General features: G+C 51.0%; 9 protein-coding genes across 9 annotated transcripts; 2 read left to right on the top strand and 7 right to left on the bottom strand.

Moving 5' to 3' along the window:
* Positions 1–625: 625 nt before the first annotated feature.
* CABS01_11538 (uncharacterized protein) lies at positions 626–2,834 on the bottom strand (the record flags this gene model as incomplete). Its single annotated transcript, XM_060544893.1, has 6 exons — positions 626–1,035; positions 1,101–1,308; positions 1,371–1,832; positions 1,977–2,416; positions 2,470–2,736; positions 2,801–2,834. The coding sequence occupies 6 exons, from the start codon at positions 2,832–2,834 to the stop codon at positions 626–628; spliced, it is 1,821 nt and encodes a 606-aa protein (XP_060397308.1).
* A 779-nt stretch (positions 2,835–3,613) lies between these two features.
* CABS01_11539 (uncharacterized protein) lies at positions 3,614–5,137 on the bottom strand (the record flags this gene model as incomplete). The annotated part of the gene is made up of 4 exons (XM_060544894.1): positions 3,614–3,926; positions 4,007–4,232; positions 4,295–4,610; positions 4,697–5,137. The coding sequence occupies 4 exons, from the start codon at positions 5,135–5,137 to the stop codon at positions 3,614–3,616; spliced, it is 1,296 nt and encodes a 431-aa protein (XP_060397309.1).
* A 1,187-nt stretch (positions 5,138–6,324) lies between these two features.
* On the top strand, positions 6,325–8,277 carry CABS01_11540 (TNA1 is necessary for nicotinic acid import into the cell; the record flags this gene model as incomplete). The annotated part of the gene is made up of 5 exons (XM_060544895.1): positions 6,325–6,569; positions 6,624–6,693; positions 6,765–6,878; positions 7,096–7,192; positions 7,268–8,277. 5 exons carry the CDS (start codon positions 6,325–6,327, stop codon positions 8,275–8,277), a joined length of 1,536 nt encoding a protein of 511 aa, XP_060397310.1.
* Positions 8,278–8,350: 73 nt separating this feature from the next.
* Positions 8,351–10,687, bottom strand: CABS01_11541 (GMC oxidoreductase; the record flags this gene model as incomplete). The annotated part of the gene is made up of 10 exons (XM_060544896.1): positions 8,351–8,445; positions 8,489–8,526; positions 8,585–8,745; positions 8,819–9,109; positions 9,163–9,572; positions 9,631–9,844; positions 9,912–9,984; positions 10,035–10,117; positions 10,183–10,532; positions 10,654–10,687. The coding sequence occupies 10 exons, from the start codon at positions 10,685–10,687 to the stop codon at positions 8,351–8,353; spliced, it is 1,749 nt and encodes a 582-aa protein (XP_060397311.1).
* Positions 10,688–11,541: 854 nt separating this feature from the next.
* On the bottom strand, positions 11,542–12,381 carry CABS01_11542 (spherulin-1A; the record flags this gene model as incomplete). The annotated part of the gene is made up of 1 exon (XM_060544897.1): positions 11,542–12,381. The coding sequence occupies one exon, from the start codon at positions 12,379–12,381 to the stop codon at positions 11,542–11,544; it is 840 nt and encodes a 279-aa protein (XP_060397312.1).
* A 1,404-nt stretch (positions 12,382–13,785) lies between these two features.
* Positions 13,786–14,025, top strand: CABS01_11543 (uncharacterized protein; the record flags this gene model as incomplete). Its single annotated transcript, XM_060544898.1, has 1 exon — positions 13,786–14,025. One exon carries the CDS (start codon positions 13,786–13,788, stop codon positions 14,023–14,025), a length of 240 nt encoding a protein of 79 aa, XP_060397313.1.
* A 61-nt stretch (positions 14,026–14,086) lies between these two features.
* On the bottom strand, positions 14,087–16,518 carry CABS01_11544 (FAD dependent oxidoreductase; the record flags this gene model as incomplete). Its single annotated transcript, XM_060544899.1, has 3 exons — positions 14,087–14,252; positions 14,309–14,813; positions 15,312–16,518. 3 exons carry the CDS (start codon positions 16,516–16,518, stop codon positions 14,087–14,089), a joined length of 1,878 nt encoding a protein of 625 aa, XP_060397314.1.
* A 1,134-nt stretch (positions 16,519–17,652) lies between these two features.
* Positions 17,653–20,181, bottom strand: CABS01_11545 (uncharacterized protein; the record flags this gene model as incomplete). The annotated part of the gene is made up of 1 exon (XM_060544900.1): positions 17,653–20,181. One exon carries the CDS (start codon positions 20,179–20,181, stop codon positions 17,653–17,655), a length of 2,529 nt encoding a protein of 842 aa, XP_060397315.1.
* A 1,362-nt stretch (positions 20,182–21,543) lies between these two features.
* CABS01_11546 (uncharacterized protein) lies at positions 21,544–22,544 on the bottom strand (the record flags this gene model as incomplete). The annotated part of the gene is made up of 2 exons (XM_060544901.1): positions 21,544–22,338; positions 22,410–22,544. The coding sequence occupies 2 exons, from the start codon at positions 22,542–22,544 to the stop codon at positions 21,544–21,546; spliced, it is 930 nt and encodes a 309-aa protein (XP_060397316.1).
* Positions 22,545–22,685: the final 141 nt, after the last annotated feature.

Below are 22,685 nucleotides of genomic sequence, written 5' to 3' on the forward strand. Positions count from 1 at the left end.
TTCTGGGTGGCAGCCCCTGAGCCCCCCCCCCCCCCCCCCCAAGCGAAGTCGCCTCTCATAGGCTGAATTCCCCTGTCAACACGGCATCTTTACCTTGAGTGGAATGCAATCAATGAGGTCCACCTTTCATGCGAGATGGATTTTGCTGCAAAGAGCTCGTTGCGACAGTTACATCATGGATTCGTTGCTCTGCAAACAAGCTACATTCGTTTCATACCTAATATTTAGTTCAAGACCAGCCAGGTTGTGCTCAAACACCATGTTCAGAGGAATTGTTCTCAAGTTTCTTTTGTTATCCTGCCGCTGGTCATGCTTTTCATTCTATGTCTTGTCTCTTCCATCATATTTCCTAACTGCCGATTCTTGTCTCTTTCGCTCAACCTGAATGCAGGTCAATAGAGGGTGAGATGCGAATACAACATAAAAACAATAGTTGCACACAGATAGAGCTGTTCTAGAACTTTAATCCATAAAATTCGTTGCAAGCCGCGCACTCCTCTTCCTTTAGGATTCATGAAATCTCATGCCCCTACGCCGTGAATCTCCGTCCTGCGGCGTTTGCAAAATAGATCTCGCATTCACATGTCATCAAAGTGAGCTCGTGATTCAACTTTGACTGATCTAGTCAAATGCCTTGCGTATATGTGCTCAAGATACTTTCCCAGTCCTTATCACTCCAGATCTGTTGGTCAGCATTTCCATCAGAGAACATGAAATCCGAGAAACTCAGATCAGTCTCCATTTCCACATTACCGTCAGTCTCCTCAACACTAGATTGCCGCGGTGTTGTCTTTTCCTCTCGTGAGATTCTCTTCACCATTGCCTCAACATCTGAGAGCAAGACATCGTGATCTTTGGCCGCGGGGTTGCCGACGCGAGCCATTTCTCTGAGTAGTGCTCGTGTCCGCGTGTAGAGTGCTACATCGTCTTCGCTGTTGGGGTTAAAATCTTGACCTTCCTCGATGGAGACTCGGGCGAGTGCGAGGATTGCAAGACCGGAGAATAAGTGTAGAGATTCCCAGTATCCGAATTTCGCTGGGCAGACAATCGTTAGCTCCTTCCTTCTAATTCAGGGGCATCACAATGATGCAAATGCTTACCAATCTTATCGTAATTCCAGAGCCCGAGGAGGATCTTGCAATTGTTCCGTGCGGCTTGAAGACACTGTATCTTGACGGCTCTCATCGGGTCATCGGTATCTATTGGTGTGTCGGTCCCGGTGAAACTCGGTGGGTTGTTTGATCGTCGCTTTTGAACGATTGAAGAAAGCTTTTGAAGGTAAAGTGGCCTCAACAGTAAGATGAAGCACTGGATTATTGTTAGAAAAGAAGTCGGCGATTGATCCGGGAAGGAATGGAACGCGAGCTCACCTGGTGATATCGCATGTAGGTGGATGCAAGGATTCTACCGTGAGGTGCTTCCATCAATCTCGTAGGCAGGCTCTCCTCGAAGGTGAAAGCTACTTGCTGCGGCAGACTTGATCTCCACTCCTGCAAAGTGTCGAGACATGGCTTAATAATCTCTAGTCGACGTTCGTCATCAACATCAACGTGTTGAGCCGCCGTTCTTACAACATTCCGCTTGATCTCGCAGAGCTGAGTTTGCATTGTCAGAAGCCCCGGATCAGAAAACTCCTCGAGGTCTTCAGCGTCTAGTCCGGCCGATGACGGGAGTTGCATGCCTTCTGGCACACAAGCCACGGCGGCAGCGACGCCAAGCTCCGTTGATATCATTCTGTCCATGCAGTAGGATGTCCACCAGAGCCTCTTCCTGTGCTCGTTCATAACGCGCACTTTGCGTTGCTGGTCTAGGGCCTTGGGCAGAGGATGTGGCTTGTGAAGATGCAAGAGTTTGGCCAGCGCAACACTTTGGCTGGCGTACGAGTAAGCCGTTTTACGTCGGTTGAGTGAGTAGCAGTAAAACGCCAAGACATGTTGTCAGTGGTTTGGCATTGGTTGATAGGCATAAGTACTCACAATCAAGCAAAGTGCCTCTACATCTTCTGGCACAGGCTCTTCCGCAGACATCTTGAGAAGCATCAACCCTTGTTCGAAGAATTCGGACCCCGGAGGTGGCGGCAGTGTTTGCGACGTTGACTGAGAATCTGGAGGCAAAGTTAAGGGAACAGCAGCTCCTCTTTGCGGTGGACTGGTCGGATGCTTCCCTGCAATTTCCATGTGGACAGCTGAGGACATTCGAGATCGATTCCAGCTCTCAGCGAGGGCCAAGACAACTGAAACCCTGCACAACCAGTTGCGATCGTGAGATTGCGACTGCGGGTCCGAGTAGGTCAAAAGAATCCTTTCCCGGAACCTCTTACGGAGGAACCAGTGATATTCACTGAAGCCTTCATCAAAGGCCTGGAGTAGGTGGAATGCATATGGTCGGGGCGGAAGTCGGAACGAGACTTCAGATTCTGTGCATCGCATAAGCGAACGTCTTGTTGGTTGTTGTGAGCAATCGACTTACGTAGAAAATCGAACTTCAGCCGAGAATATGTGTAGCTCTCGGCATTTGTGCCGGTAGACTCCCTAGTCTGTTTGCTGGTAGGATCACCGGATGCTGCTGTCCACGAAAGTTGTCGGAGCCTCTTCACGAAGAACTCTGCACTACAATCTTCCAGTTCCTCTTCCTTGATAATCTGACTAGATTTGGGCGAGAGCGGTGTCGCAAAGTCGTTTGGATCCGTACGGACCGACTCTGGCGATGAGATCGGATCTCCCGATCTTTGCGCCACTGCTGGCTGTCTCTCGAGTCTCCGCAAATAACTTTGAGGGACCGTGATGTATTTCTCTCTTACGGGGTAAACGCAGGGCCTCCCTCGGGTTTGACATCGCTCGCATGGTGCTCCTTATGGGCATTCCAATTAGCACAAGAAAGAAGTTCGCAACTGATTACAGCAACGTACCGCCATTGCACTTGAGCTTTTGCGTATGACAGGCCTTGCAGGCTACTGCGCTTCGACCTCTTGGCGTTCTAGTCATCATCACAACTAAGTTCACGATGTCTCAATTGGTCTAAAAATCACAACGGCAAAGGGACATTTGTGCTCCATAAGAAACTGGATTCAACTCGAAAAGACTGGTCGGATCGACATGCTCCTTTGCCTGATGTCGTTTGCCGGCGGTATCGGAGGTGGGAAGGTCCAAGACGATGGGCAATACGGGGTAAAGAGGAGGGACCCACGTCGACCACGCGGACTGATATCGACGTGCGGAGGTTTTTACTGATAACGAAAATCCCCCAACCCGTTTTAAGTAGTTGGAAGTACTGCGGTATGTTTGCTGGGTCGTACAGAATGATAGCGGCGGGGCGGCATGCATCGGCCACTGCTAGCTGTCATGTGTAATGGCGCAGAACTGGGATGTGTCAACTGGCGAGTTGCTATTGGTGTTGGCTGCCAGGACCAGGCTCTACTGGATGTTGGTAAGTATTTAAAGCTAGACTACGAATTCTGCGTTGCAAATGGGAATAAGATGGACTGCATCACGTTCAGATACTTTATTTCCGAGAAGACACAAGCAAGTGTCAAGGAGCTCTGCGTGAATAATCCATCCCCAATCTATCAAGTATGCATGTCTCATTAAAAATTGGCATTAAACCAGATATTAGTCTAGAGGCGACTCCATGTCCAGGGGAGTTTGCCATCACCAGCCGCATTCCGGCCTTTCCAGCCTGATAAGTCTGAGATATCGCGGAGCGGCCATGGGTGAGGATCTTGAAAATCATCAGGAACCTTTCCAAATTTCCAAGCCCACAGATCCTGCCATTCCTTACCCAATTTCCCCTCGAGCATGTCGGCGACGTACTTGCCAATGATTGGAAGGAACTTGAATCCGTGATTTGATCCAATCGTCGCGACGAACAAGTTCTGAGTTTCGGGGTAAGGGCAGATTCTGAAGTTGAGATCACCGGCTAGACCGTCCCTGAATTTCGAGTTAGCATGGAGGATTCGGAAGAAATGGAAAAGCCGACAAGATCTCAAGGATGATGTCTCAATACATACCAGCACATTTTGGAAGAGATGAACGGCCGGTCAGCCAGCTCTGGGATTATCTCTCTAACAAACGTACGCATTTCATCTTCGACTTCCTTAGGGCATCCGTCGTCTGGATAATCGCCTAACGAGTGAAGGATAGAAGCCCCTGGAACATATCTGTTGCGATAATTTGTGAGACATCTGCAACTGCATAGCTTGATTAAGCCATTCTCATCTGGTGGAAAGATGATTCCTAGATACCTCGGTTAGTTTGAATGCGCCATGTCACTCTTCCAAGATAAACTGCCTACGTACCCTGCTCGAAGTCATCGATGATGGGCATATCCTTGTACCTTTCGATCTCGTGCGGCTCCAGCTTCATCACACAGATGACTGATGTTTGTGCCACCACTTCTTTCTTCGCATCAACTAGGGTCGCAGTATTGGCACCAGTGGACAATACAACTATGTCCGCCACGTGCAGTGTCCCGTCTGCGGCCAAGACACCCTCGCACTTCCCGTTGCCGTCTAACACGAGCTTCTTAGCATGACCGGATTCTCCACATATGTATTTGACCCCCTGTGACTTGGCGGCGTTTGCCATTCTTAACAGAGCTTGTCCGGACGGCACCTATTTTCCCGATCGTAGTCAGTTTGTCGTCACTTTACTACGTTGTCGTCCTGTAAGTGATATCGTTTGGCAAAATGGAAACTTACCCAGCCAGCCGCAGGACTCCACAGGTTGGTCCAGTCCGGGAACTCCCCCGTCAGAGCGGGCCACCTCGTTTTCATCTCCCCGGCCGTCATGAACCGCACCCCCTCGCGACCCGCCTTCTTGGCTGTCTCCATGGCGCTATTGAGCCATCCCCGCGTCAGGCCGTGGCCCGCCATGACCCAGCCGCTCTCGCGATACATCCCTGCGAAGATGGATTTGGGGTCCTTCCACTCCTGCATGCTCTCCATGCCTAGCTTCGCGTATAACGGGTTAGGGTAGTCGGCCCGTACGACCTTGTTCAGGTCGGTGGCCGCAGAGTCTTTGGAGGGTGCGTCGAAGCGATCAAGCACCGTGACGTTTTCATATCCTCTTTGTGAGAGGTGGTAGGCTGTGGAGGTACCAAAGACACCTCCGCCTACGATGAGGATGGATGGCTTGGCCATATTGAAGATGAGGGTATTCTGAGAGTTTCCGGAACGGACGACGTCGAGTATGCGATAATTTGATCTTTAGTGTTTAGTCTACCCTCGAACTGCTACCTTTTCTACCTTGAAACCACCTTTCGGACTCTTATAACCAAGGAGGAGAGTCAAGTTCGGCCGGTGATGCAAAGACCACCGACCAAGATGCCGAAGACGTTTCCTACGGCCGCACGCATGCGGCGCAGCCTTGGGCAGAACATCCGTGCTTCCCCGGGAACCATATCGGTGGGACGGGGCCAACTAAACATTCCCAATCAAATCGCCACAGTGACCGCGCAGCAACCTAGATCCCTTGCCAACTGATGCCTGCCAATTCGTGCCAAGTACGCCACCCCTCGATTCTACTGCAGATTCAACGGACGATAATGCCGTGAGCCATCGGTCTCGAGATCCGCCTCCGCGACGAAATGACGAGAATGTTGGTTTGTGCGTGTGCGCCTATCAGTCGGGTTCGTGGGGCCGAGTCCATCGCCGAGCCAAGCAGGGAATTAATGGTTAACAAGGCTGGGGAGGACTCAGGAGACACAAAGGGGAAGATAAAGAGGGGACGATTGGCACCGCGTCACATTTGGAGTCTTGTGCGACAACCACATCACAATACGCCTTCGGCTTCTCAGCTCTAGCGGCCGAATGATAAAGTGATAGTTTTCTTGTCCCAATTGCTTCTTCGTCTCTCCCCCGCAATCTGCGACTCTTAAACTTCCGTCCATAGTCCTTAGCTTCAAAACTACGGCATCCTTGCATTAACAGCCGTTACAAGGTCGATGCTGTTCAGACGACTGACAGCTTGACATTGAGCGGAGACGGTCGCATTTAGCCTGTTTTTCTGAAGGCACCCTCGTCCTTGTCAAAACGGGCACTTATCTTGACAAGAAGATACCGATAACCCGTTATCACGATTAGAGGGGTGACCCGGACTGAACCTGCCAGAGATCCGATTATTCGACTACCTTAGTCAATAGGTCAATTGTGTACCAATACAGACCTCCTTCTTCAGAAACCGACGGCTTCCTGAGACCGAGGAGCGCAGGTATATATCCGTTCCACTTGTGTCTGTTCTCTATGACGGGAGTTTGAAGAAACGCTACTCCTGTACCCATTTATTCTCATCATACTCCTGGAGTTTCCACTGAGGGGCAGCGACAAAGATGTCGACCGAAACCAAGGAAGTGAAACCTTCTGACTTGCAGAAAGCAGCGATGGACTTGACATCGGACAGCAAGTCCAGTTCCGAGGGGCAGACGACGATATGGCCTGGAAGAGAGTTGCCGGAGCTTCTCAGAGACTTGTCACAAGAAGAATTGAAGAGTCTTGAGAAGAAGTTGATCAGGAAGGTTGACTTGCGAATGCTGCCTACAATGATTTTGATCTATATCATGAATTACCTCGACAGGTCAGCAAGCTGCGTGCGCCGGATAACTTGACTTTTAGACTAATAATGTCATAGAAATGCCATCGGCTCGGCAAGGCTGGGCGGTTTGGAAAAAGATTTGGGTCTGACTGGCAACGAATTTCAGGTAAGCTGAAGCTCAAACAACTGATGACCTTCAAGCCCAGAGGCTTGTAGCTAATTCGGTAATTACCCTAGACTTGTGTTTCGATTCTTTTTGTGGGGTACATCCTGATGCAGGTACCTTCAAACATGTTCCTGAACAAGATAGGACGTCCTGCGATCTATCTGACGGGATGCATGTGCGTTTGGGTAAGTCTGGTTCGAAGTTTCTTCTTTCTTCGTCGCGTTCGGGATCGACCGGTTAGATCTCACTGCCGCGTTGGTTGGCGAACCCATGGCCGCATAGCGTGCGTGTAACGTGACGCATCACTTACAGCACCGGTCGCTGGAATTTCTTCATTCGGATCTCGGTTTGTGTAACCATCCTTCAACAGAGCATCATGCTGATGATCATGCAAACTACCAGGGCGTGTTATGTGCCTGCAGCGGCGCAACACATAGCTTTGGCGGACTGGTGGCAACTCGATTCTTTCTTGGGTTTGTTGAAGCAGCCTTTTATCCAGGTGAGTAAAGATTGGTACCTTGTCCGTATAAAAATACTGCAGAGAAAGAAAATCCTAACGAACTTGTGATATTAGGCTGCCTCGCAACTCTCAGCTCATGGTACATTCGTAAAGAACTTGGCGTCCGTACCGGACTATTCTACAGCGGCTCCATGCTTTCGGGGGCTTCCTCGGGTCTAATCGCAGCCGGCATCACGAACGGCATGGACGGCGCCCGCGGCCTGCTAGCCTGGCGTTGGCTCTTCATCATCGAGGGATCGCTTACCGTCGCTATTGCCCTCGGCGCGTTCTTCGTGCTGCCAGACTTCCCAGCCAATACCAAGTGGCTGACAGACCAAGAACGACAGCTGGCCATGTGGCGCATGGAAGTCGACGCCGCGGGCGAGGAGGATTGGACGAGCTCATCATCGCAGCCCATCTTTGACGGCTTCAAGATGATCATGGTTGATCCTATCAACTGGATTCTTGTCGTACTTGTCTACGGCGCCGCATCCTCGATTTCGATTAATAGCTTCTTCCCCACCGTCGTTGCGAGTCTCGGAAAGGATCGCATCACAACGCTGCTTCTTACTTCGCCGCCTTACCTCCTGGCATGCATCGTTTGCGCGGCAGTATCTTGGAACGCCGACCGTATGAACGAGAGGTACTGGCACACCGTCGCCCCGCTGGCTTGCTCGCTCGTCGGATTCATCATCTCCAGCGCCGCGACAGGCATTGGGCCCCGATACTTTGGCGCCATGATCATGCTTCCTGGGATCTATACTGGCTTTAATATGTCCATGGTCTGGACTGCTAACACGATCTATCGACCTACGGCGAAGCGCGCCGCTGCGGTGGCGTTTAACAACGCGTTTTCTACGCTCTCAGGCATCTACGGATCTTACTTGTACCCCAACAACGCGACACCAAGGTTCGTCTTAGCTTTCAGTGTGAATGCTGCGATGGCCTTGATGGCGATTGTTGCTGCCACTGTGTTGCACTTTGTTCTGAAGAGAGAGAACAAGAAGTTGGAGATGAGGGAGCAAGAAGCTGAGGCTGCTGGGCAGGCGCAACTCATTGGAAAGGGTTTCAGATATCTTATTTGAAGGTAGAATGCTGGAATGGATTTACGAAGAAAAGTTTTCTCATTTAATATACTCGTACATCCTTGACTAACTATTAGATCTTCTCTTTCCTCTTGGTATCCAACCCGTAGTCTCGCGCAATTTTTTCTGCGGCCAGTTGCCCAATAACATAGGCGACGATCTGAGGATCTAGAAGCACTTGTCAGCAATGAAATACACGAAGCTATCGAACGCGACGTAAAAGGTGAGCTTGTAGCAAACTTACGACCACTGTTGAACTTTTATCAGCAACTATCTTGTATCACTTTAAAGAAGATGAGAAACGTACCTAGGCAGTATAGTTGTCACACTTAAATCCGCAACCCGCAAGCCGTTCAAGCCGTGAACTCGAAGGTCTCCGTTGACACAGCTGCCATCTCGCTCGCTCTTACCCATCTTCACGCTGCAAGATGGATGCCATAGTCCCGCCACGTTCTCTTGGATGAAGTCCTGGAAGCTCAGTCAGCGCTATACTTAGAAAATTGCAACTACCCCTAATTGCTGAGATAAGCTTCTAACTCACATCAATATCCTTGTCGCTCTCCGACTTTGGTGCAAATATCGGCCTGACGAAATGGTCTTTCATCGTGCTGGTCTTGAGGAGATTGAGTCCTTCTCTTAGCGCTTCTCGCAGGTTTACCAAATCGAAAGGGTTGCTGAGATACTTCGGGTCAATCAGAGGGGGGTCCGCGGGGTCGGCTGAAGCCAATTTGATTGTTCCTCGAGAGACAGAGTTCATGTTTGCAACGAATACCGAAAAGAACCCGTCGCTAGACTTTTCGAAGACATGATCAGGAGGAATCAAAGGTCCAATCTGTAGGTTGACGTTAGTTGAGGGTCATGCTTTTCAGCCCTAGTACAACTTACGACAAGCTCATAGCTAGGGACACCTTCCTCGAGCAGATAGCCTTTCACATCAGCGGGGAGTTTCTTGAATTCAGGCGACTCATAAGCCCGATCATTCTTGAGGAAAGCATGCGGAACAGACGAGAAATGCCCCAAAAGCGGTCCGTTCCCACTTTCTGCGAGTTGCTTCACGGCCTCCTCGTACTTGCTTGGGTCAGAGAGCCCCATCCTATCAGTGAAGCCGCACTTCATCTGAAAGCAAGTCACGATCATGGGGTGGTCTGTAAAGGACTTCCCCACACCATTGAGGTTCTTGACCACGGGGATTCCGAGGGCACCCAAGTCTGCTTGAGGTCCGATACCTGAAAGTAGCAGTAGACGGGGACTGTCAAGGGCGCCGGCTGATAGAATGACTTCGTACTTCGCTCGAACTGAAGTTTCAGGGTCAGTGAATCGCCAGGTATCAACTGGGATTTTACGCAAGCTTACCCTGCGAACCATCTTCCTTCAGAACACCCACTGCACGATCCTTCTCAAAGATGATTTTGACCACACGACTCTCGGTCAGAACGGTCAAATTTGCTGGAACATTCTTCTCGAGGAATGCAGATGCACCGGTCACTCGGACACCATTCAGACTAGTTGTCGAGTTCAGCGAGAAGCCAATTGGGTCACCATCGTTGGGGTCAAGGTTGCGCTTGTGCTATCACGGGGTCAGCATCACTGTCCACTGCCTCAACCATTGTCGTCTGGCTTGTCAATCAACCCACCCCGAGATCAACTCCAGCGTCGATAAAGGACTTTGTTTCTCGTTCCACGTGTCCGATGGAGACGTCGATGGGCCTGAGTAATGTCAGAAAAGTGGACCACTGCAATGAAAAGTGAATTGTTACCCAGAGAAACCGTGATACTTCGGATCGGGCTTCACATATTCAGCCCACTCCTTGGAAAGATCATCAAGGTGGAGGTTTTCCAGCTTTTCGAAGTCAGCTCGAGACCAAGATAAGGTGAGATCTCTCTTCAAGACTGGTTTCGACTTACCTTCCTAACCCTCTCAATGACGGATTCAAATCCCCAAGCATCATCACCTGCAGCCGCAGCCCAGGCATCGAACTCCGCGCGCGCGCCAAGTGACCAAACCTGGAAGTTGGTAGCACTCGACCCTCCTAGACCCTTGCCACGAGCCTGCGGCACCTCGCGATTTTTCGCATGCTCCTGCGGCGTCGAGGCATAGCCGTAGTCGAGACCCGGCTGTGCAATGGTGCTGAATCTTTCAGCCGTACGCCTATACTCGGGTTTGCTGATGTCACCGCCACCTTCTAACAACGCAACACTGGGCTTCGATGCCGTGTTTGCGAGGCGGGAGGCGAGAAGGCACCCCGCTGTGCCGCCTGATCGTCGTTTGTTGTTGTTAGTGCGGTTTCTCCTCTCGTGAGGGGTTCGTTGTGATATCCGAGGATGAAGAGGCGTGACCCCTCACGGCAACCTTGTCTCCAGGAACATTAAACTTACCACCGACGACTATGAAGTCGAATTCTTGTGTCATGATTGAAATTTGACGGTGATTGAGAAAAGGTGTGGTACAAAGTTGGGTTGCGTCGGGCGCTCTTTGAGTCAAAGTTCACATCTGCCAGCTTGCTTTTTTATACTCCAGCGAGCTGAGAAAGTGTCTCTCGTTTATACACACAAGCCACCTGACCTCCGCACCTAAGTCTCTAGGCTGAGAGATCATCTCTCTAGCGGCGAAACTATCGGCAAATGTGAGCGGCATCGCATTGTTTTCCCCTGGTTTCCATCCAGCCTTACGTGGGGTCGCGGGGCGGTCTGCAGCGCTATGGACAGCCCGCGAAGGAAGCTTGAGTTGTATTGGTGATCCTCGCGCGTCCAACGCGAGGTTGGCATTTCGCCCGATGCGATGCAACTCTGACACTACGACTCTGAGGCGTGCTGATGTAACTCAAGTTCGCAATATCGAAGAGCTCGTTGGCCAAGGTGAAGGGGTCTACTTTTCCGACAGCGTTTGGGACTTATGAGGATGGCATTCTCCAAATCATCTGTGACTATTTCTTAGGTACCTATGTGGGTTGCATTGCACAATCGTAACCGAATGAAGCGGCTCGACAACTCAGCAGCTTTTGTATTATCGAGCCACACTGTTCAGTGAGGTGAAGCAAAAAACAAAGATGAGTAGAAGAATGTATTGACAGTGTCTAAAGCAAAATATTTGATACCCAAAATCTAAACGCCAGTGAGCCAATGTCCTTGGCTATGCAGCCCACGCTATGCCCCTCCATATGAACTTCAATGCCTACGCTGAAATGCTGACTACCTGTCATGCTCCATACAACAATGCATATTTACAATTGCCATCCCAATCACAGCCCATCAATCGTCACGAGTCTAGTTCTGGGGCGCGCCAAAGATCTCGTTGAGGTCGCGCTTCGCGTTGCGCTTGATGCCGCACTTGTTCAAGCAGGCGTCGATGCCGAGAGCAATGTTGGCAGGGATGTGCTTACGGAAGCTCTCAAGGTCGGCACCGTCAATGGTCTGCACACCGCCGAGGGTGGCAGAGACGACATCCGGGCGGAGGTTGAAGAAAGCCTGAGCAACCTGCTCGACACCGGGGTCGACGTTGTTGAAGCCGGCAACGAAGACGGCATCCTCGCAGTCGGGGTTGAACTCCTGGTGGATCGCGCCCTGGGGGAAGACGGACATTTGGTACGTCTCCATGGTGTTGGCGATGGGGTCGAGGCCGTTCTCGACGACAAAGTTGGTGACAAGGCGGCCCTTGACGATCACATTGAGCTCGGTGGCGCGGTTGTGGACGTGGGCCGTGTTCATGCCGCAGGGGCCGAGGAAGCCGAGGGTCATGGCGGCGCCGTTGCCGATGAGGGCCGGGAAGGTCTTTGCCGTGGCGGAGGTGGAGAAGCCACCCTTGCCGCGGGACTCGGAGCCCTCGGGGGCGCCGGAGTCGTTGAAGTCGAAGACGAAGTCGCCGGGTTGGTTGAGGAGGCGGACGCGCTCTTGCTGGGTGGGTGCGGTCATCAGCTTTGTGATGAGGTCTGCGTTGCCGGCACGGGTGTTGACGGGGACGATGGGGGGAAGGACATTGTCGATGGAGCTGTTGTCGGTTTGGGTGGAGATGGTGGCGGAGGAGGAGGGGTGGTTCGGGTTGGTGGTCGGCGCGGCCAGAGCAGCGGCGGAGAAGAGGATGGAAGAGAGAATGGTGGAGGTGTACATCTTGACTACTTTATGTATTTCTTTGCTGTTGGAATGACAGACAGGATATCCGAGCTGACAAATGAGACAAGGGAAAGAGAAATAGGAAAGATGAAAACCGGAAAGCGAACTCGTTGCTTGTTGATGCTGTGATGTGTGTGATGATGAGAGGAAAGAGAAATGAAGAGGCGTTCGATGAGGCTATTATATAACATGATCGCGACACAAAAGGATTGCAATCTTGTGTACTTCATCAAGTGGCCGCAGATGAGCGTCAGCCTCATTCAATCCAACAAGCACACATCTGGGGTATAGGTTGGTAATTCCTACGATATGGGGCACAGCATCCTTCTGCTGATGGCTTTGGAATCAAACCAACATAGGCTACAACAAGACATCACTCATTGTCCCGATGGATGCAAAATGTCAGCTTAGTTGTTGCCTCGTTACTGAATCTGGCCTCATGCTGCTGACCAGCAATCTCAACAACCTGGCCACGAGTCCAGAATATTGCAGTCTTGGGATGGCAGCTGCATGTTTGTGCTGACGGTCCCAGGGCTGACGTCGGCGGTGCACGGTAGGCGTGCCAGTCTCTTGGGTCCCTTCTGGGAAACAAACAGCGAAACATGGTGGGGAGGGGCGGGAGTCTGTTCGTCCGGAGGAGTGTTGTCAGCATTTAGTCGTTGGTTGGAGCTGCCAAGTAGGGCTGTGGGATTTGGGCGGTCTATGTTTAACTGTTTGCTTTTTTATCCTCCCGTTCCACGTGATACTTTTCAGTCAATCTGCTTCTAGTCTTGCAGACTGGGCGGTGTCTCTCAACCATGTTTGGTGCCATGGTCACGATACGTAAAGTACTTGAGAAGTTCCTGACAGTCCATCCTGAACCAAGTCAGTAGATATTCGCCAGTGAACTTTAACACTAAATTTGCAGTAACGTCCTCTGCCAGCACTACCTGGGGAAACTCGCCTGGCAAGATGCCCAACCCAACAAATACACGAACCGTAGCGCATCGTGGAACCTAGTAGTTCATGGCCAACATTGAAATCAGTTGCGATTACTTTCAGTCATTGAAGAGAAAGTTGATTCCGACCTGGAGACTAGACTGCATGTTGACGGAGAGTAAATCCTTCCAAGGCTGATGGGCCAATGATCCCTGCTCCGAGCCCACCCACTGCTCTTGGTAGTGCTTACATGATTAGAACAGGCTGCAGAATTTAGCTGTGCGGTGGGGAGGCGAAGCAGCTATCCTAAGCTTAATAACGAGCTGCGCATTCTAATTTCGTCTCAATTTAACCCTTTGTTTGTTCACCGGCTGCGCATGCAGGTCGCGAAGTCTTCGCCCAAGACAGTTCCTTAGGCAGCACCAAATGTGCAGCTCATTTCCAGATGCATGGAAATCCTTTTTCATGTGTACTTGATAAGATATGTCCGAATATGTTGTCATTTACTGCAAGACCAGAGTATCTGGCGCTGGTAATGACACGGGAGGCTTAACGAGGAAGAAGATTCGACGTCTCAGGTATTACCTCAGCGGACCATGGCTGGACGGCACAGTTCAATCATTCCACGGCGACGCGACCGAAAGACTTTCTATCAGATGTGATGTTATAGGTGGCATCATTCCGATATTCCATGCAATGAAGGAGCACTTCTTTCTGCACTGATTCTCGGGCTAAATGATGGTGAAATAAGGTCACGTCCATATGTTCTTTCATCAATTTTGGCTCAGAGATCTTTTATAGGTGCATCACCTTCAGTCTTGCCAGTGCCATATTTCTTCACCTTGTTTTTGCTGGCATCCTTATCCGCAGCGAAAGCTTCAACCTCTTTACTATCCATGACCTTGATGACATTGTCCGCTTGCCACTTCTTGAACGAGAACCCAACGCCCCTAGGATGTGTGATTAGCTTGATGATGGGCGGTCCCCATGTTCGTGGTGAGCTTACTCATGGCTGTAGTCCTTGTCATTGGCCTGGTCCTTGTGGTACTTGACCTGAATGAAGTCGCTGTCGACGGTGCCGGGATCCAGGCTCAGGCTGACAAGCGCATTAATTGTCGCAGTCTTTGGGATGAGCTTGAAAGTCCAGCTTTGCTCATTCCTGAACTGGATCAGGTCTCGATCGTTCTTGACAATCTCATACCCCTCGTTCACGCTCGCTTTGAAGAGCTTGGGCAAAGCAAACCACTGCCCTGCCATCTTGTATCGGTCGTTGGCGTAGACAAATTGGTCGTCGTACACGCAGTCAGCCGTGTACCGCTTCACGCGCTCAACTGTGGGCTCCATTGAGTATAGCGCGATAATATCGTCAATCAGCCGCTGACGCGCTGGTGAGAGGGGAATTGAGTTGGACGGGCTGGGGTGGTAGTCCTCAGTGGTCGAGGTCTGGCGGACTTCGAACTCTTCACCTGGAGTGGCAGAGGTCTTGCCCGGGAAGTTGATGTGTCCGGAGTCTGAAGACATCTTAGCAATAGTATGCAATGATGTACGATGAAAAGCTCTCGGGGGTCATGAACAGGCAACTGCGAAAAGTTGTGTTCTGATAGCAAATGTCGATATTCATGAGCCAAAATATCCCATTGCTTGTGCACATTCACTTATAAACATCTCATGGAAGCTTACTCTCAGGACACACCCTATAGTCATGACGCGCTCAACTCGCCGACAAAGACGGCCTGGGCACCATCGGTCGTTATTCTACGATCATAACCACGTGTAATCCGTAGTCTGACGCTCGGAGAATGTGGCGGTCATGTTGATTATGTAGCGCTGACGTCAACATCTCTATGTCTTCAGATGGGCCTAACACAGACTGAGACCCCCGTCAAGGAATGGTCCCAGTCCGAAGAACGCTGATGAATTAAACGCCCTAAGACTTTAGATCAAGAATTCTAATAAAAGTATTCCTTTCGTCGAAGGCTACTAGATATCTTTCAGATCCACCACCTCACCTGCTCGCCAGCTCACATTCTGACCCGCATCACTACCTTCCTTCCACTTCCACCGGGCAATGTCCTGCTCTCCCTTCTCTACCAGGTCCTTGATCCATTTCCCAACCACCGGAAGCATCTTGAAGCCGTGACCCGAGTCGCCTGTCGCCAGATACAGGCCCTTCTTTCCTGGCACAGCGTCGATAACATAATCAGAGTCCGCCGTATCGGCACACCAGCAGATGTGCTGGTCGACAAAAGGTCTATCAGCCAGGCCCGGAAGGGTTTCCTGGAGCAGCTTTCGAATCCGACGCACATCAGCCTCGGGTACGAAGTCGTTCTTCTCTGGAGGCGTGGACAGGCCTGTCGTCGTCGAGTAATTGGTGTAACCTCCACCACTTGGGGAGAGCTTGAGGATGCCCGTGCCAGGTTCTGGCTCAAAGAAGAAACCCAAGTCCCGAGCGTATGTGACCGGAATTCCCTTCAAGCGCGCTGCTTCCTCCGGCTGGAGTTGTATGTGCAAGACACTCCATGCCTTTGCCGTGACTTGGCGGCCGACGGACGGGAGCACGTTTCCGAGCGAAGCCCCGACCGTAAGAATCGTTGTCGCTGCCTTGAAGTCTTTGCCGGAAGTCGTGCGGGCGCCTATGCATTTGTCCCCGTCATACGTGAGGCTCGCAACATTCTCCCCAGTGTGGATTTCGACTCCCTGGGCTTTGACGTATTCATAGACTGCCTTCAGCGCGTTCGCGGCATGCGCATAACCCGCGAACTGATTGAAATACCCTTCCCATCCTTCCATGGGCCCGTTCAGTGCCGGCGCAGCTTTGGCGATATCTTCTCTGTTCTTGATCGGGTTGATCCTACCAGCCCAAGCTGGATGCGCCCGGATACTCTCAAGAGATTTAGCTAGGGTCTTTTTCGTCTTTTCCGGCGCTGCTGCTGAGTTGGCTAAGAGGTACCCCGTCTGGTGGTAGTGCGGCGCGAATAGTTCGTTGTCGGCCCATTCCGACATGGCCTGCAAGGCCAGCTCGGTATAGAAGGGGTCTTCATATTCTGCGCGGACAATTTTGTTGACGTCGTTGCCCGCCGAGAGAGACGAGGGAACGGATGTTCCCTTCTCGAGAATCGTGATGGATTTGTACCCGGCACGGGTGAAGTGATACGCTGCTGACAGGCCAAAGGTGCCAGCGCCAATGATCAATATTGAGTCTTGCAGGTCAGGCATCTTGGCTTTTACCCTTTTCGGTTTATTGCGAACAAGAGTTCACAGTCAGAGGACTATGGCGAAATGATGTCGATTTTGAGTTCTGGGAGCCAAGTCGCATTCAGCTCCGACGTCGGATCGAGGGCCGCTCTCCCGCGCTGCTCGGAGTCAGGCCCCCCACGGCAAAGGTGTCCGAGATAAGAAGCCCACCGCGGGGAAGTGGAAACGGCGACCCCAGTCCGATGCCACATTGTCGGCGCGCTCACACCGAAGCCGAACCAAATCCTCTTCTATGCCTATCGTCGCCTATCTTCACCCACATATGGTGTATGTATCTGCGGGGTAAAGAGACTGAGTCGGGCTTCCTCCGCTGAGGCTCATTAGTTCCGCCCCTATTTGTTATGGTCTCTCATCTGGGGTTTCGAGGCCTTATCTGCGGCTCAATACTGAACATGCCATCAACGTGCCGTAGCCCCGTTGAGGGAGTCACCACTTTCTCATCCCATCTAGAGGATACTAAAGGATGGTCTTTTCAAGGTTGGACCAGAGGTACGTTTGTCCGTTCTTCGCTTCGATAAACTTCTATGTAGACACTAAAATTCGTTCGTAGAGTGCGGGCGCTCACCCCGGCCCTGCTTCATACAGAAAGGGCGGTTCGTTGACAGTGACTGATGCAAACCTAATGTCAATTTCCCAACAAGTTATCTTGTAAGTATATAGGCTAACAATGTTCATCACAGTCTCGGTCGGTTTATTCCTAGTTACTTCCCCGCTATCTTCGGCCCGGACGAGAATCTCCCTCTCGATTCCGATATCGTGGCAAAGAAATTTAAAGAGCTCACGAAGACGATCAATGCTGACACGGGACGCTCTATGACACCACACGAAGTCGCAATAGGCTTCATTGACGTTGCAAACGAATCCATGTGTCGCCCGATCCGTGCCCTGACTGAAGCTCGCGGGTTCGTGACAGCCGACCACAACCTGGCCACTTTTGGTGGGGCTGGAGGTCAACCTGCTGCGTAGGTGTAAAAGGGAGGTTCCAACCGTAGGTTGGGCAGGCTGCGATAATCGGAAGTAGGGCCCGTAATTGGCCCCTGCGCGGTCTGCCGTACGTCGAGGTCGAATTGGACTTCCAATCCGACAATAACTCTTCTAGATCAAAGGCAATACCTGATCCCAAAGATGCGTCATTTTGTCGGTATCAATCGATGTCTGAAATAGCAAGGCCATTGCCAGACAGCGGTAGATGAGGATGTCATTCAAGTCACCCCTCCTGTCGGCTCCATCATCTTCTGACGTGGTGCAATACACCGATATTGCACCAAGCTCATCCAGTATTTTGCACAAATCGTCGATCGAATGCTGAGTTATGTCGAATCCTGCAATGAAACGCAAGTATCCGCGATACTTCTTGCACTTTTCGAAGAGCTCCCCCAGATGGGGCCTATTCTTCACATGAATAGGGAAATTGTCGGCCTTGCTCTCTGTCTCCTTCTCAGTTTTTACCTCACTGCTGCCCTCTTCTTTGACATCTCCTTCCCCTTGACCATCGTCTTCCCATTTCCCTTGCTCTTCCTTGTCTTTTTGAGCGCTTCCCTCCCCTTCTTTCGTTATAATCTGTTCCGTCTGATTCTCTTCCTTATCTTTTGTCGGAAGTTCTTTCGTCTGATTGGCTCGATCGACGCCTTTTCCCGGCGCTGTTCCCTTGCCCTTTGCTTGGGTCTCCTTCCTGTCTTTATCATCACGTTCTCTGTCGCAGGGTTGTGCACCTGTTTTTGGTACTCTTTTTTCCTCATTCTGCTTTTCCCCTTCCCCAACTTCGTTTCCATGATTTTCAGCTCCTTTGCCATTCTCTTTTCCTTTTTCTGTTTGCTGCGTTATCCCGCGTTCTATGGGCAATCTCCTGTACTCCTCGTCAAACCCGTCTAGCTTCTCTTTGGGACCCTTGAAGTCCTGGAGTAAGCTTCTGATGTCTGCGAGCATGTTGTTGTGGCGATGACATGCGGACCCGCTCGGATAGTTCTTTTGCTGCGATGTGTCCTGTCCCTTGACTCTCACTTGACTTCTGAAGGTTACAAGTTGGTGTGCCTGCGAAAGAATGATGGTCGTTCGATATATACTTGCAATGCGCCTTCCGAATTCGGGTGGCATTTTGCTCGAGGATTGTGCTTGGGTAATGTCCTCGTTGGGTGGAGATGGGCTTGGTGACTGGGCTGGCGTGCCGTCTCGCTGAGACTGTGTACTAGACGTTATCCATCTGTCAATCTCCTTCAGTTGCCCCAAGATGCTTTCTTTGATGGAGTTTTGATCGTCATCGCGCAGACCGCGAAACCAAGCTTGTAACTTCTTCGGGCTGTGCAGTAATCCGACGCACATTTGCAAGACCAGGAAATGCCCCTTAAAAGATCCAGCGTCCGATGAAATGGCTTCATAGCGTGTCACGGAAGTTTCCCAGATGAATCGCGACCACGTCGGGGCGTTCCAAAAGCCCAAGTCCATTGAAACGTCCCACCCTTTGAACTCGGTCAGTTGCACTGAGGACCAAAAGGATCCCAGAACAGCGATCGCTGACAATGGAATTTTAGTCGTAAATGCCGATCTTGGGAACAGTAAAGGAACACGTTCAGGTGTGGCAGCCAAGAGCAAGCGTGAAATGGGAATGCAGTCCTCAAAGACGCTTTCTAGGCCTGTGATGAATGGTTCCGGAAACCTATAACGTTCCGTAGTCTCAAACCCCATGAGAGCTTTCATTAGCTGGTTACGCGTGGAAAGCTTCAACATGTCGAGGGTCTCTGAGTCTCCATTCAATCGTATCGTTTTGAATCTTCCGCGCCCATATTCCATGACCATCGCAAGCTGCTCTGGCTTGAACTGAGAACGTTTTGAGCTGTCGCGCCGTGTTACATAACGCGAATAAACACCAACGAGTCCAAGTAGTGGGTGGTCCCGAAAGTCAACTTGGAAACCTTGGCCAACGACGATAGGATATGCTGAATTCTGTTCGTTCATCCGAATTTGAACCCCTACCATTGCTGTGGCTGCAAGGATCAGGCCGACTTGAGCATACGCTGGAGCCGCGGGTAGATCGTCCGGCAGGTAATCAGCAACCACTCGCCGCAGGCCGATTTTGTCATCTTCGTTTGGAGGTTTGATCTCTTCCAGTCCGAGCTCTTCCAGCAATCGAACCCATGTTGCCGCGGGCCTGTCCTCAGTGTTCGGATCTCGGTTCAAAACCTTGCAAGTAGGAGAACGAGACTTTCGCAGGAAGTCCGTCATTCTCTCCCACGCAGACTTTTCTTTGCCGTCGGCGGCTGGCAGGTCGCCTAATTCCGCCCAATGTTTCACTGTTTCGACGTTCAAGATCGGAGTCCACGCCGTGGTTTTGTAACTCATCTCGGTCCAGACCCATCTGGTTTCAGTTCGGGCAGCCCAACCACCAATAGCGTTGGGGTTGGTCTTCCGCCACCCTTTTCCAGCAGTTGCAATAGCTTGCCAAATCGTAATGGCGGCGAACAAGGCTGCAGCTAGACCAAGAATCAATGTAAATGCGAACGAAATGGGATCCCAGTTGACTTCTGCATCATTGGCATCGCGTTGATTGTTCAAGAGTTGAAGCAAATTCCTCAGCAGACAGTCCGTCGAGTTGCTAGTCTCGGGGCAATCGGAACCATCGGTGGCCATCGCGAGTGGATGTTTCAGACGAAATTCTGCGCAGAGATTCGGTTTTAGAATGTATAATAATTAGAAGATTGCCTCAGGTAGAATCCCGTCCTATCTTCGAAAGCATGCTTCCTTTGAAGGTCTTTTTCATGCTGAGGCCCAACGCTGGGTTTGAAGACCCTACTGGTGGGTCTTCCAGCCGCTGCAGCTCATCAATAGTGTAAGGTCGGAAAATGATGGATCATTTCCATTCTCAACATGATCTTTTGACTGTTTTGCTTCGGTGAGTCTTCTAGGCACACTGGATTCAAGATGTGTATGTCTCATATCGCAAAGGTTGACGAATTAAACCTAGCACGGCATGGGATAGGCTTGCGCTTGCTTCAGCTTCCTTGTTCTCTTCTCAATCTGGCCAGCGGCGGCAAGTGTACCTGCACCTGGAGCCTGGAGGGTCCACTCCGTCACCTCAGCCCGGCAATCTCTTACCTTTTCAGAATCTCCAACATGAATCAAGTCGAACTCACTGGCATGAGAGGCCGCATCGTATTACTGAAGTAAACACTGAGGGACTGATCGTCCCACATTCAAACGCATCCTTTCCTGTTAGAGGGAAAGCTGAAGACTCTGCGTGATGGCCTGACAATCACAGCATACGGATACCTAGCCAAGACTGTGAACGTACTTGCTTCCGGCCGTGAGAACCAGGAGCTGAATGCATGCCAAGAGCGAGTACTCCATATACACTTCTACAATACTCGAGCTCTTAGTTTCTTTTTCCTCTTTTCAGCTACTCTGCTGCTTCCTTCCAAATATTGACCATGTCTTGGATGCACAACTGCGGCTGTTTGTTGAATGCGGCAGCACTATCTTATCAAATGATGTCTCTCGGCCTGTCGCGTCACGCTGGCGATTTGGAGGCTGAGTTCTTCCTGTTCCAAGGTGGCGACGTCTCTCTTTCTCCCCTTTCCTGGAATGAATCATGATCTTGCCTCAAGCAGGTCCCGGGAAAGCGAGCCTCTATCGTCGGCCTACATGTACCGATGTTCTGCACCAACCGCTCTCTGTCGCCTCGCATCACACTGCAGAAAGGAGAGTGCATGAGTCACACATACGCCTACATTTATGATCCTCAGGGATTGATGTTATCGTCCAAATGCCATAATATACCTGTACACTTGAACCATTTACCCATGACTTCTCCGTCCTACTTCAGTGAACAATCCTATCAAACTGAACCACGAATGACATGACGGTACTTGTGACAGCTGTTGCCCTGTCTTATGTCTTGTGCCGCATAAGGCAGCCCTTGTCGCGTTGTTGCCCGACTCCGTGAACCCCAAGACCACCTTACTGAGTTGCTTCAATTTGTCCAGTCTTTAGCTTTCATGTCTTTGGTAACCCAAGTCGAACAAGATGTTCCGTAAGGCCGAAAGAGTCCCATCCGTCTCTCTCTGCCTGGTCTCGAAGCCATACCAGACCTATCATGCCAGCTCCATTCGCCCCTACGCCGTTTCTCCCTACAAGTCGACGCGGCACCACGCATATCCAACGTTCAGCCATGACGACATTGTAGTCGCAAACTTCCCTATCAGATGTCTGAACTTTCCTAGTTGCAGAGACTAGTCTTTGGAGACTATGGTAGGCCTGCTCATGGGTCGCTGCCTGGGGTAATCGCAATACGAAATGTAGGTTGGGAACCCCAGCAATGGTCGAATTGATTTCTGCGTTGGGAACTCTTTTAGCGGCCGCTTCTACCTGAGATTCAAGTCTCTTACCAATTTCAGACGTCGCCTTCTGAGGATACAGTGAGAAGTGAGTCGGCTGAGGAAAAATCTGCACATGCTTATGACCCTGAGATGATCCGGCGTCGACGCCGCAATTATAGATCATCAGTTGGGGCCCCAGAGTTGGCTTAAGTGCGATCATCACGGCACGTGCAGCCTCAACGTCAACGAAGTTGAGGTCTTGCGCCTGAGGCTCAAAAAGTCGGGTATATAATACGAATGCCGGCCGATACATGCAGCACAGATTAAGCTTCAGTGCATGATGAGACCCTACTTGCGCAACAACGAAGTCGGGATCTGGGGTCAGAAACGGCCCCTTGTCTGCCGTACGCTTGGGATCATCTCGCTCCAGATATGGCTTTCTTTTCAAAGCTGGACTAATGCGGAACTCGAACTGGTGAGGTCTGGTCAGAAATTTCTTCGGATACCGATTGCCTTTGGAAAGAGATTAAGGCTTTCTCGCACCTCGAAGCCGTTGTGGGAGACAATGTCGCTCTTAGATTCGCTGTAGAATAGCTTCCCTCTGGAAACCAAGTCGTCAAACATAAGTAGAGACTTCGAACCCAGGTCTTCTGGCAACGTGATTTTTGCCGTTGCCATGTTGACAGCCCAGCAACAGCAGAAGAGGTTCAACTGTATTTCCTGAGGTGTCTCGCCCTTGTTTTTTGGTGAGCTCCGGGTGGTGAGTTGGATGAGCGGTCTGAAAGCAAGACATTCTCCCTTCGCTCGGCTCGCGTGGGT

The sequence above is a fragment of the Colletotrichum abscissum genome (assembly GCF_030869225.1).
Source record: "Colletotrichum abscissum strain IMI 504890 chromosome Unknown Scaffold_32.1, whole genome shotgun sequence".
NCBI classification, from domain to species: Eukaryota; Fungi; Ascomycota; class Sordariomycetes; order Glomerellales; family Glomerellaceae; genus Colletotrichum; species Colletotrichum abscissum.